The following is a 12,204-nucleotide window of genomic DNA, read 5'->3' as shown; positions in this document are numbered from 1 at the left end:
CCTTTGCTCCGATGACTGCTCAGTCCTGGAAGGTGATCCCAACCCTACAAGCGCATGACACCACATGACTGATGTTTCAGGTCTATGAAAACTCAGAGCAAGACAGGCCAGGCAGAACTGTTACTAGGACAAATGGAAGCAAAACGAGGTACAAATCTGAGATTGTCCTGAACATTTCAGACAAATATCTTGTTATCAAAGACCTCTGTAACAGACAAACATAGGGCTGCAAATCACAACTGGAGGAGAGAGCACTGAGTTACATTACATCATAACCACCAGATACCACAGATGCACAAAATACATGTTAGTAGGTGAAGGGCACAGACACCATCAACCACAGAGGAAGTGCAGGCGGAAGGAAACACAGCAGCACCTCCAAGAACAGGAGGGGAAGCAGCACCCAGCCTGCAAGGGCAGCCGCAGAAATGCCCTCATTCTAGCCCTCAGTCTAGCAAGCACCAACCAAAAGGGGGAACTGCTGTTCTCTAATGTTCTTTCAGCTGAAAAGTAGAAACCAGCGATGTAAGCGTGTTATCTGAACTGAAAGACTATGCAGGTGAATAAAGTCAAGGCAGAAATGAGACAAATGCACTGAGCCAAATGAACAAATGGGATTTTGGGACAGTTTTCTTGACAGTACAGGAAGCAAGATGCCTCAGCTATTTCCAAGACAGTCAGTGATGAAGTTTTTGAGGTCGCTTAGTAACACCATCAATTGCTGTGGCTGCAGAAAGATGTGACAACTCAGGAGGTCAAGCAAAAGCATTTGAAATAGCAGACGTACTGGCTAATGGTACCAGATGCAGGAATACAGACATGCAAATAACCAAATACACACAGCTACAGCCACAAAAAAAGATCAGTTGCATGCTAGATGCAAAGAAACACCTATAATTTATGTCATAATTCATTTGTATTCTTGATTGTTGCGCTGTGAAAATTATTACGCTATTTTTAAACTTTAATTACTAGAAGAGAGCATCTGTTATTTTTGCTACAAGTTAGATTACAAAACTTTATTACAGCAAATGAAAGCAACTCTACCAGTCCCAAGTCATGCCGAAGTACTTGTCTGCAATGACATAAGCATGGAACACGGCTCCTATTTTGCTTCTGGAGATACAATGGAAAGTACATTTTTACATTCCTTGTCTCATTAGATGGGTGAAAGTTGTTGAGTAACTAATATCCCACCCGGACTGTAATTAATTACCATGCTTTTTTTCACTCCATTAGAGCATACCGATTTTCATACAAAGTACATCAAAGATAAAAGAAGCGCTTTTAGCTAAATTCACACTTCCCTGAGCACAGGAACAAAAATAAATCCATTCCTGAGTTGGCATCAGGAGTGGTTCAGCTGCACATTCCTCAAGAAAAGGCATTTCTGAACTTCTCCCCCAGTAAGTTAACAATACTCTTGGCTTTATGAATCAAATGTACATTCACTGAACATCAGGGCGCCCACTGTAACAAGAAAACTTCCTCGGTAAACACAAACCTGAGTTCTGAGTTAAACAAAATGAATCAAGCCAAAACATTTAAAAAACAACCCAGGAGGAATATCGTTAGGTGGTCACACTAGCAGGGATCACTGTAAGTCTGTCTGAAGCACTGGCTTAAACAGAAAATGCAATTTCAAGAATCTAGGTTAAAACACTAAAAGGAAGCCTGCAAAACCCTGATAGGACTGAATACAGCCTTCAAAGTGGTGGATAGCTGGAGAAGATAGACTATTATCTGTAAGACATCCAAAAGATTTAGACATGACTTAAAGATATTCTGTATTTGAGTCTTCTCCATTTTCTGGTGACAGGAGTAAAAGTTTTACCGGCAAGCGTTCATGGAATTACTGCAAACACGGAACACCAGAAGCAGGTAAGTCAAAATACTGACAGGCGATTTAAGAAATGAAAACAAACAAAAAGCCATATTCGTTGAATTTCTGCTGCCATTACAATCTGTCTGTGACACCGTTTTCATTACTCCTGAACAGAACCAGGAAGCTGCAGGGCTTTTCTCCTGCCCTGCAATGCCATCAGGCAGCACAGCCACGTGAACAACAGATGACTAACTGCTAGGTACAGGCTTGGCAGCTGTTCTAATTAAGGAAGTCACTAAGCATTTTCAAGCACGTAATCATTAATGAACAACAGCTTGACATATAGCCATGGACAAATATCTTTCCCTTCCTCTAAAGAAGCCTTAATAAAAAGGTAAGAAGATGGAAGTTTGTCAGATAACAATGAGAAAATAACAAGGACTGACACCTGGGGAATCTGTTTTCCTATTTTGAAATGTCCTACTGGCTAATACCATAATTTCTGGGGCATCTTTACCACATGGTTTGCATGCATCAGCATCATTCATGAATCATTAGGAATTAGTGCTCAAGTGAAATTCACAGCCAACCTTATTTTCATCCGAGACATCCTTTTAGATGCCTATTATCACATTACCTACTCGGCTACAAAGAACACTGCAGTGGGCAGTATAGCTTTGTATTTTCAGCCTGCCCTGACAATCTTTTCCTTTAGCCAGAAGGGATTCAGCACCGTGCCATCCCATCATTCTGCTTTCCTCCCCATTGCTCTCCAGCACTTGCTCCTGTCACACTACTGAACAGGCTGGGGGACATCCCAGTGCCACGCAGCCTCTCCTCCCTCTGTTCTATGGTTTTGCTGCACAAAAAGCACTTGGCAACCATTGCTGAGATTAACGTAAGGCCCAACGGCTCACTATAATATATTATGAGCAAACAAGCTGAATGTATCCAAGCAGAGGTCAAGCATCTAAAACATGAAGCAGCTCATACACTTCAGCATCAAGAATAAGAGCTGTAATGACAGTACATAAAAATGGCCAAGATGAAGTTAGCTTTCCCCTGTGTCATCACAATCAAATACAATATGGGGTTGGTCTGGGGGATAGAACAGAATAAAAAACAGATGTGGACAATGATTAGTATTACTAGCAAGAAAAAGTACTACTTAACACACAAAAAAATGAACAAGTCATAGAAGCAGAATTACTCTACTTTGTAACAGTATATTCCTGTCTATCAGAAGAGTTTTCTGAAACAAAATCCAGCTGTAAGAATGTGTCTAGAATTGACCAACATCAACTAACTATTCACTTAATCTTACCTGATGAATTAACACCACAGTTAAGAAAAAGACCAAGAAGATTCAAATGCCAACATATCCAACCATTCCTTTATTGCAAAGCCTCTTTACTATCAAGTATTACACCCGTTTGTTCATGTAATGATACCAGGAGTATCAAACAAATCACAGAATCATCCCATCCTTCCCACGGCTACATTCCCACAGCAGAAGCCTTACCTTCATCATTTAGGGCCAAGGAACTTGCTAAGATAATAGCCACGGCAACCCCTACAGCTAACCACTTCCAGAGACAAAACCGCTGTAGCATTTTTTGTCAAACTTCACTCAAGCCAGATCTGGAAAAGAAAGATTTGATACACAATTAGTCAACCAGCTTACATAAAGGCGGCTATAAACTATTCCACTGCTAAGACACAGATAGCATACACAGCGTATAATAGTGCAACACTGCTTCTGTTAAACAAAGTTCATCTATTCATACACACAAGTGTACATCAGATAACCATGCATCCAAAGCAATAATCTTGAGTTTGCTTTACTAAGTCCAAATTTCCATAAAGCAAAACCTTTATTTTATTCTTCCCGCTTCAGCCTTGTGCTTTGCAGCACTGAGGGGAAGTGATGCTGTTGGAAAGGTTCTGCTTATTACAGCTGACGCTCAATCGCCTGAGTGAGCCACGACTCAACATTCAAACACACTTCCCAGCAGAACCTCTCCCAAGAAAAACATCACTGAACCCAGTTCATGAGCTTCTCTAATTGTGCTTTAAGTTTGAGGCCAGCAAAGGAGGAAAAACAAGAAGAATACACCAAATTCCACATGTATAAGAAAAAAAACAGAGAAATGCACTGGCCAAGACAGGTCTGGATGAATCCCAGAGTGTATTTAGAGTGATTAACATTCAGAAGTTATTTAAAACTTCATTTTATTGCTCCATTAAAGAGAATTAACATATTTCTGTAGCCTAGAACTGAATTATTTAAAAATATTCCTTCACATTAAAAAACATTGTGACAAATACAATGAACTTCCTAGCAACAGAAGCATGAAATGGGGAGGGAGTTATAGCATCATAAGAACAAGCTATTGTATAAAAAGGGTTTAAGTGCTTTCAATTTTCCCAAGCAAAACATTTGACTCAGACTTCATTGCCAGTTTCTGCTTATAGCTTCCTACCGTGGTTACAGAACCGCTGCATTTCATTCCAAGTCAAACAAACAGACTATTCCCCCACTTACAGCTTCGGAGTTAACACAGCCTGATCCACCTCGGTGATATGTTACTGAAGTTGTGCTATCATTCCCTCCCACAAACTGAGCTTACAGAATAACACAAATGTGCAGACGTGGTCTCATTTGTACCACAAAATACTCCTTCTGGATGGTGCTCAGCATTGCACATGCCAAAAGGAAGCAGAGTTTCCACTAACAAGTCAGTTCCATTAAGTACTGAAAAAAAATTAGAATTTCTCTAAGATCTGAATAGTCAATACTCTGACAACATTTTGGTTAATGCAAAGGACCCTACTATGATAGAAACATGTTCCAATCCAAAAAATAAAACAACTCAAAAAGATTCAAGCAAGAACGTGTCAGTGTTCTGGAGGAAAAAAACTAGATTTATGAAAAAGGAAAGGAAGCAAGCCGTGATGTTTAACTAACTCAATTCAGACAGCCATATTACTGGAATATTTTAGCCTCCCGGGTGTCTGACACCTCCCCACTGTCGCACAAGGGGAGGGCTCCTTTACACAGTAAGCAGAGCTCCTTTTAATCTCAGCAAAGACTCTGGAGATTACAATCACAGAATGGTTTGGGTTGGAAGGGACCTTCAAGATCATCTAATTCCAACCCCCTGCTATAGGCAGGGACACCTCCCTTTAGACCAGGTTGCTCACACACCATCCAGCCTGGCCTTGAGTGCTTCCAGGGATGGGGCATCCACAAACTTCCCTGAGCAACCTACTCCAGTGTCTCACCACACTCATATAGAGAACTTCTTCCTAATAGCTCATCTAAATCTACCTGGTTAGCTGAGATACCACTCTCCATTTGGTTTTCCTTGTATTCAAAAACTTGTTATGCAAGGAAATTGAAGCTTTAGGCTCGTAAGTACAGTACCAGTAACTCAGTAACTATGGAACCACTAGAGGAAAAGCACAAAAAATTCTCCAGGGGAAAAGGAAAACAGGGAAAAAAGAAAATTAATTCCCTCAGGAGCCCGCTCAGGAGGTTTGCTCCAAACAGTTTATTTTCCCAATTTTCTTATCAAAATCACAAAAACAGTCATAGGCAAGAAAAACTTACACATTCAACCAGAAAAATGCCCAAATGATAAAAAGAAAGCAAAACAAAACAAAACATAAAAAAATTGGGGGGGGAATTCCAATTTCTGGCATGCGTGCATTTAAAAAAGACAAAAAAGCTTCAATAAAGCTCTTTCTGGAGCGCTTGGTGCTGGATGATGAACAGGCACTGAGAAACACACCTACACCACTGTACTGAGACACAACAGCATGAACATGTGTCCCCACAGGACTGCTGGCAGGAGCTGATCACTGTAGGTTTTTGCAGCTCAACTGCAGCAGACTGATAATAGCACTCCACGGAGCAATCACGTCTCCTCATCTCACTTCTGCTTTTTCAAAAACTATTATTTCTCACCAGTGTAACTACTGAAACAGTAACAACTCCAACTGGTCGTCAAGTCATCTATGTCCCACATTTCAACAAGTTTTAAGGGGAGATGAAGATGAATTGAAAAGAGAAACCTCAAAATATTAAACATCAGTTACCACATCCAAGCATCTGGAACATATTTAAGACCCAGCAATATTACACTAACCTTAAATACCTAAGATTTAAGCTAAGATAAGAACCAATGTTATTACAGTACTTAAAAATACTGTGTTAATTTCAAGCTGAAAGGAGAAACATTGATTTAATTAGAATAAACAGTCTTAGATCAGAGTAAAAAAAAAACACCAACGCAAGTTTGCATGTTCTCTGTAAGAAAATAAAATTGGGAGTTACAAGAGGATGTTAAGGGACATAGTATCAAAAGCCTTGCAGAAATCAAAGTACACAGCATCCACTGCTGTCTCCTCACTGCATGACATTGGCTTTACTCCAGTCCATAGGCACCTCTCCCATTTTCTACAGCCTTTCAAAGATGATAGAGAGTGGCTTGTCAGTCACTTCTGTCAGCTCCCTCAGCACTCATGGGTGCATCCTATCAAGGCCCATAGATTTGCGTGCAAGACAATCTCTGAACAGATTCTCCTTGATGAAGTCTTCAATTCCCCAGAAGCTCTTTCAATCCAGGGTGTTGGATTCCCAAGGGGCAGCCTCAGTAGTGAAGAATGAAGCAAAGAAGGCACTCAGTAATTCCATCTTCTTGGTGCCTGTGTTACCAGGGCACTCACCTCAATCAGCAACAGATCCACATTTCTCTAGTCTGCCTTTTGCTATTGACACAGTTAAAGAAGCCTTTCTTCTTGTCCTGGACTTTCTTCACCAGATGTAACTCCAAGTGGGCCTTAGTCTTCCTCATGGCATCCCTGCATGCCCTGACTACATTCCTATATTTCTCCCATGTGGCCTTTTCCACATTCCATACACTTGTTTCTTCCATTTTTGCTTTTACATGAGCTCCTTGCTCGTGCATGCAGGACTGACTGCAATAAGATCATAGCCCTCTGAACACTATTAAGTTACACAGCCAACCAGAATTCCTTCAAGTATCAAGTCTTACATATATGGTTTAGTGCTGCTGCCTAAATAGTGTTGCCTTTTGATAAAACATTGAATTATAGTGTAAACTACTTTTAGGAATCTATGTACAGCATGCTTTGAACAGAGGAAAAATTTCAGGGGATCGTTTTATTATGGCCTCATCTGTATTACCACTGAGCGGATAAAACACTTTTAAAGATTGTAGACACAGAAGTAGAATCCCTGAAGTGCAAATGCTTGTTGTGAGATGTAATAGGTACAGTCATATATCAGAAATGTCATTAGAAACAAAAAATAAATCTTTAATAGAAGCCAAAAAAGGAGATAAATTTGCTTTTCAGTATGACAGCGTTTTTGGTTAGGCTAAAGCTATGGTCCACTAAAATATGCATCTCAAATGTTTTATTTTCACTGCTGAAAGAATTACATTCAACTGTCACAACAGAAGGAAACAGAAAATATTTAAAAACAAGAACAGTCAGAAAAGCACCTCTAGTTTGTCCCAAACCCGTTCTTAACCAACGAGCTGCTTTGGGCAGCAAGCACCGTCACGCAGGCAGGCATGGCAGAGCACCCATCAGCTCCCTGATTTACAGTCTGTGGGTGCCCTCCTGGGCATTCCTGCATGCGGATGTTGGGTACCAGGACAAAGCATCCAGGAAGGGTTTTTGCTCTGGTGAGCTGTGTCCTGAGACTGAACCGCACATCTGCAGTACATCAGCTGGGAAACTACAGGGCTGGAAAATACCCTCAGACTTTACCAGAAAAAAATGAATTCCAGCTTAGGTCTGGAGAGACATCCTGGGAAGTCAGACATCAGCCCACAAATTCCCATGCCCACTCACACCACTTCCCAGGCAGCTGCTGAGCCCATCTCAGCATCGACTCACCATCAGCATGGAGCGAGAGCCAGCGCAAGAGAGCTTACCTTGGAATTCAGCCTTTTTAGCTATTTACAGCTCCAACTCTCTGTAACTCCAAGTGAGAAGAACTGTGCAGAACTGTTACTAAAGCCAAACATCTGCTGTATGCTTTTCAGAAGTAGTTAAGCACATGCAAATATTTGGCTTAACAGGGGCTATGCTGAATAATTTAAAGTGCAAATACAACTTTTTCTCCAATTCATCATGTACCAAAAGCCAGAACATTATCACAATCTCTATTTTACTAACAGTGCCCATGTAAATATTTCTGCCCATGGACTCCTTAGTAATACCCACCTCCTCTTACATTAGCTGTAAGATCTTCACGTTACAGAACTGGGACAAACTGCATGAATTTTGTTATTCTCCTTTCTCACTGGATCCTTTCAAAAACATGAAGATTTTTAAGACTGAGTTTTAACATCAAGCATGTTCATTCATATTTCATGCGTGAAACCATTCCTCCTTACATTCAAGTACATTCCCACATTCCCCCTTCCCCATTTGCCTCAGTTTCAATTCCACTTTTTCCCCTGAACTCTGTTCTTTTGTGTTCTTCTGACAGAAATGATAATTTTTACATAATGGCTATATTCACTACCACAGCAAAATATTTCCAAGCTGAAGCAGAGGATTGACAATGGGAAGTTACTTTCCCTCCATATTAGCTCAGAAGTAATTGAAACTTAAGAGTGACAGCATATCATCTAGGTACAGCTGACCCCACAGCTAAATGGGAACGATACAAATCAAAAACAAAAGAACTATTTGTACTCCAATGCAGAAATGCTTTATTTTATTTCAGTACTGCATACCACAAGCCACAGTAACTGGTGCTTTCCTACACTCCCACAATAATGAAGTTTTTTAAAATTTTCCTCTCTCTATGGCAATGGCAGCCAATGTACATATGGTCTGATTCACAGCAGGTGACATCTCAAGAGCACTTTTCCAATCCCCCTGCCAGGAGAACACGCTATAAATGCACCATATTAACACTTGATGCAGCATGCTGTTAATTTCCACAAAAAAGAGAGAAGATTGCTAAACCTATGCATGTCTGCTCAGAGAAATGTCAACCAACTACTCAAAATAGAAAAAAAAGCTTTGATAGAATAACCAAGATAGGGATGGAGAAGGAGTTTTGTTTCTTGTTTCCACTTAGTGGCCATCACTTATTTTTTGTACTTCTGAGAAGTAACCCAGCTAGGAGATGGATTACATCTTAATCATGGGTAAGTAAACAGATTGTAGGTTTAGTCTTTACAAACCCAGGTTTTTAACGCAGAAGCCAAAATGCCAAACCTCTGCCAAACAATGCTGTTCTCATGGGAGGCTGCACCTGCTTAGCCCAAAAGTATGTCTGCAAGTTCAGGTCTGCGTCATGCTGACGTGCAACTCTGCTGCCTTGCAGACACTGAAAGAGGGAGGAGAATTTCCTAAAGGTCCTTACCTCCCTGTCAGCAAGCTTTCTCCATTGCTGGAGCCGTGTCTCTGCAAAGACTGCTCACTGGGATCCTGTGAGGCAGAGGGGCAAATGTGACATCTTCTCACCATAAAAACTAAGGAAGGTCTTGGTTAGCATAATAGTGAAAAGAAGCATAGAATCACTGAGGCTGGAAACGACCTGCTCCTTGCAGGAAACCAGGAGCTTTCTCAACAATGGCAGGCTCAAAATATTTGCTTCCCTCACATTAACAGAAATTCCCCAACTTCATGATGTGAATTTCTTTCATTGAGGAAAAATTACATTTTCTCAAGTAGAATTTATATGCTGCAACTTACCTCCACTCAATTTGGATGTAAATTGCATAAAATAAACATATCAAGCTTTTCAAAGCAAAGCCTATCTTTCTGTAGAAAGCCAAAATGACTGTTTCTCCTTGCCTGTTACCATCACACGTCAAAAGCAGAGTTAGAATTGCACCTTTTTATTAGCTCTGTTAAAACAGTTCAAAAGACATTTCAGAATTAAGATGCACACTCACACACACACACTTAACAGAAATTATCTTCAGTTACCTGAACGCCAAATTGAAACTTGTATCGCTGTACAATACTGAGACCAAAGCTTTCAAAGAGCTTTTGATGGTGGGACAGTTACAAGTCTTGGGGCTGACTGAGGCAGAGCAGTTTTTCTATGGTTGCACTCCATCTCACAGGCCACACAAAAGCAAATGAAGTTCAGAAAGATAAGAGGTATTGTCTTTCTGCTATCAGCTCCTCTAGAAACATGAATTTTCCACTTAACTCCACAAAAGCAGTTTCACAAAACCACATCTAATGACCCATTATCTTGACAAACAAACCCATCCTGAAGGGTCCTTGAGTTGCCTGCAGTCCAACTTTCAGTGTTGCTCCCAACAATTACAGGCCTAGGCAGATCCCCATGGAGACATTAAGCAGCTCCAAAAAGCCAACATCCAAACTGTTTAGACCTCTCTTGTGCATCGCCACAATGATGTGACATCATGGACAGCTGAACTTCAGCCTGCTAACAGTCACAAGCAAGACCTCTGCCATTTTAACCACACACGCGTGGTGATTACACACACTGTATTTCAAGCCTTGTCCAGTATTATCACATTTGCCTGAGCTGGCTTGGTCTGCCCTTCTATTTCATTCTGCTCTCATCAAATTAATGTCTAATAGGTGATTATTTTCAGGAGATCAAACAGTTCATCCAGGATGTGTCTTGAGTGTTCACTGTAGCAACTAACAAAGTCTTCCAGTAAGAATAAGATACTTAAAAATACGACCAAACCCAAATGAAAGCTACAAAGTTCCATTTCAATATCACAAAACTAATGCATTATTTAGAGTAGTAGTAAAAAGCAGCAATATTAAAAAAAAAAAAAAAAAAAAAAAAAAAAAAAGTCAGTTACAGTAAAGAGAACTGTTGGAATAATTTCCTGTAAAGTTTATAAATCAAAAACAACATTGACAGTTTAAAGACTTGCAGACAACAATATCCTTACACCCACGCAGGTCATCCAAGCAGCACTACTGCAGAACTGACCTCAGCCAGCTGTGGAATGAATGGGCAAAAGGAATGGATGGAGGCATTGAGATGCTGCAATACTCTGGAGGTGGCCGTTCCTTACATGCCAGCAGAGCAGGAGCACATCTCCTATCCCTGTTCTACTCACTCCCAGCATCCCACCTGCTATTTTTGTTGTTGTTACTAAGCTGACATTTCTGTGAATTTCATAAAACTTGGGAGTTCAGAAGGCTTTCAGTTGAGCTGGAGAAGCTGAAGTGAGCCTGCAGGAAGGCAGCAGAACTCTGATGCTCACTGACACCCACACAGTATACGCCAGAGTCCAAACACACCTAGTGGGAAACGATCACATGTTCAGTAGTGAGATAAGGGAACAGAATAAGTTTCAGAAAGAAAGGATTAAGATATCTTTTACCTGAAGTAAAATAATTTGATCCTAAGTTCAGCACCGCTGGCCCTGATATGAAAAAAATTATTGCTGACATTGACCCTCACAGCTAGTGCCAGCCTGCATTATTTGAGTGGAACAAAACGCATGCACAAGCTCACGATGGACAGGCAGGTAATGGCTTGTTCTATTCAAGGACAAGAAAGTCATGCCTATCATTTGAGAAGGTGCTCTTACCACAACACCTGAAGAAACAGTTTGGCTACCTAGCATGGGTGAGTAAGAAAGCTGCCAGGGTGACTGTTAGCACCTCCAAACAGCCCATGGCTTGGAAATGGTCCCACACAATGCACACTGCTAGGTGCTGCTCAAATCAGACAATGAAGCAAGACGTCCCTAGAGGATGGGAAAAGGCCCATAGTTCTGGTGCAGACAGGAGAGACAGGGTTCTAGATGTGGTCCCAAGACAATTACTATAAAGCAAGAGGAGACGCGTTCTGATGCACGCTGTGTGAATGATTACCTGTATGGGAATTATGGCTAAGTAACACCAAATGACAGATGTGCCCACTGCTATTTTCATGTTTTTCCTTCCACAGAGAGACAGAATGCACAATTGTAGGAAACTTTACTCAGACAATTTTAATGACAAATATAGTTGAAAACTAAAAAAACAACTGACCAGATGAGCTGGACCACAACCTTACTTCTGTACCAGTGTGGGCTGATGGAGATGTAGGTGCCAGTGCTGCAGTCAGAGGAACAACGTAGAGCAAAGAAGGGCCAGCTGTAAGAGCTCCCCTGACTCCATGCTGTTCAGCTGGAGCTTGTAACAACCCCAGAGGATTGAGAGCAGCTCTATGAGGATTTAAACGCATTTGGTACCTGAGCAATAGCTTGAGAAATGAATTTCAATTGGGATAAAAATGCACATTGGGACAAATAATATATTCATGTATGCAAATAGGGATTCTGAATTTATCAGCTTTTTAGACATTATCCCCTCAGAGGAAGCAATATAAATAG

General features: G+C 40.9%; 1 protein-coding gene across 2 annotated transcripts in view; it reads right to left on the bottom strand.

Annotated features, from left to right (window-relative positions):
- The window catches only part of PCDH15 (protocadherin related 15), a 643,190-nt gene that overhangs the window by 311,404 nt on the left and 319,582 nt on the right, over positions 1–12,204 (bottom strand). For both annotated transcript variants that reach the window (XM_042818673.1, XM_042818671.1), the window contains exon 5: positions 3,348–3,466. In XM_042818673.1, coding sequence (XP_042674607.1) covers positions 3,348–3,438 — 91 coding nt within the window. In that variant the 5' untranslated portion in view covers positions 3,439–3,466. The remainder of the gene's footprint in view (positions 1–3,347; positions 3,467–12,204) is intronic.

This window comes from Centrocercus urophasianus, unplaced genomic scaffold, assembly GCF_019232065.1.
Source record: "Centrocercus urophasianus isolate 14NV4802_14NV808 unplaced genomic scaffold, USGS_Curo_1.0 seq_17, whole genome shotgun sequence".
NCBI classification, from domain to species: Eukaryota; Metazoa; Chordata; class Aves; order Galliformes; family Phasianidae; genus Centrocercus; species Centrocercus urophasianus.
Note: the sequence above shows the minus strand (reverse complement) of the source record. Positions and strands in the feature narration are given on the sequence as shown.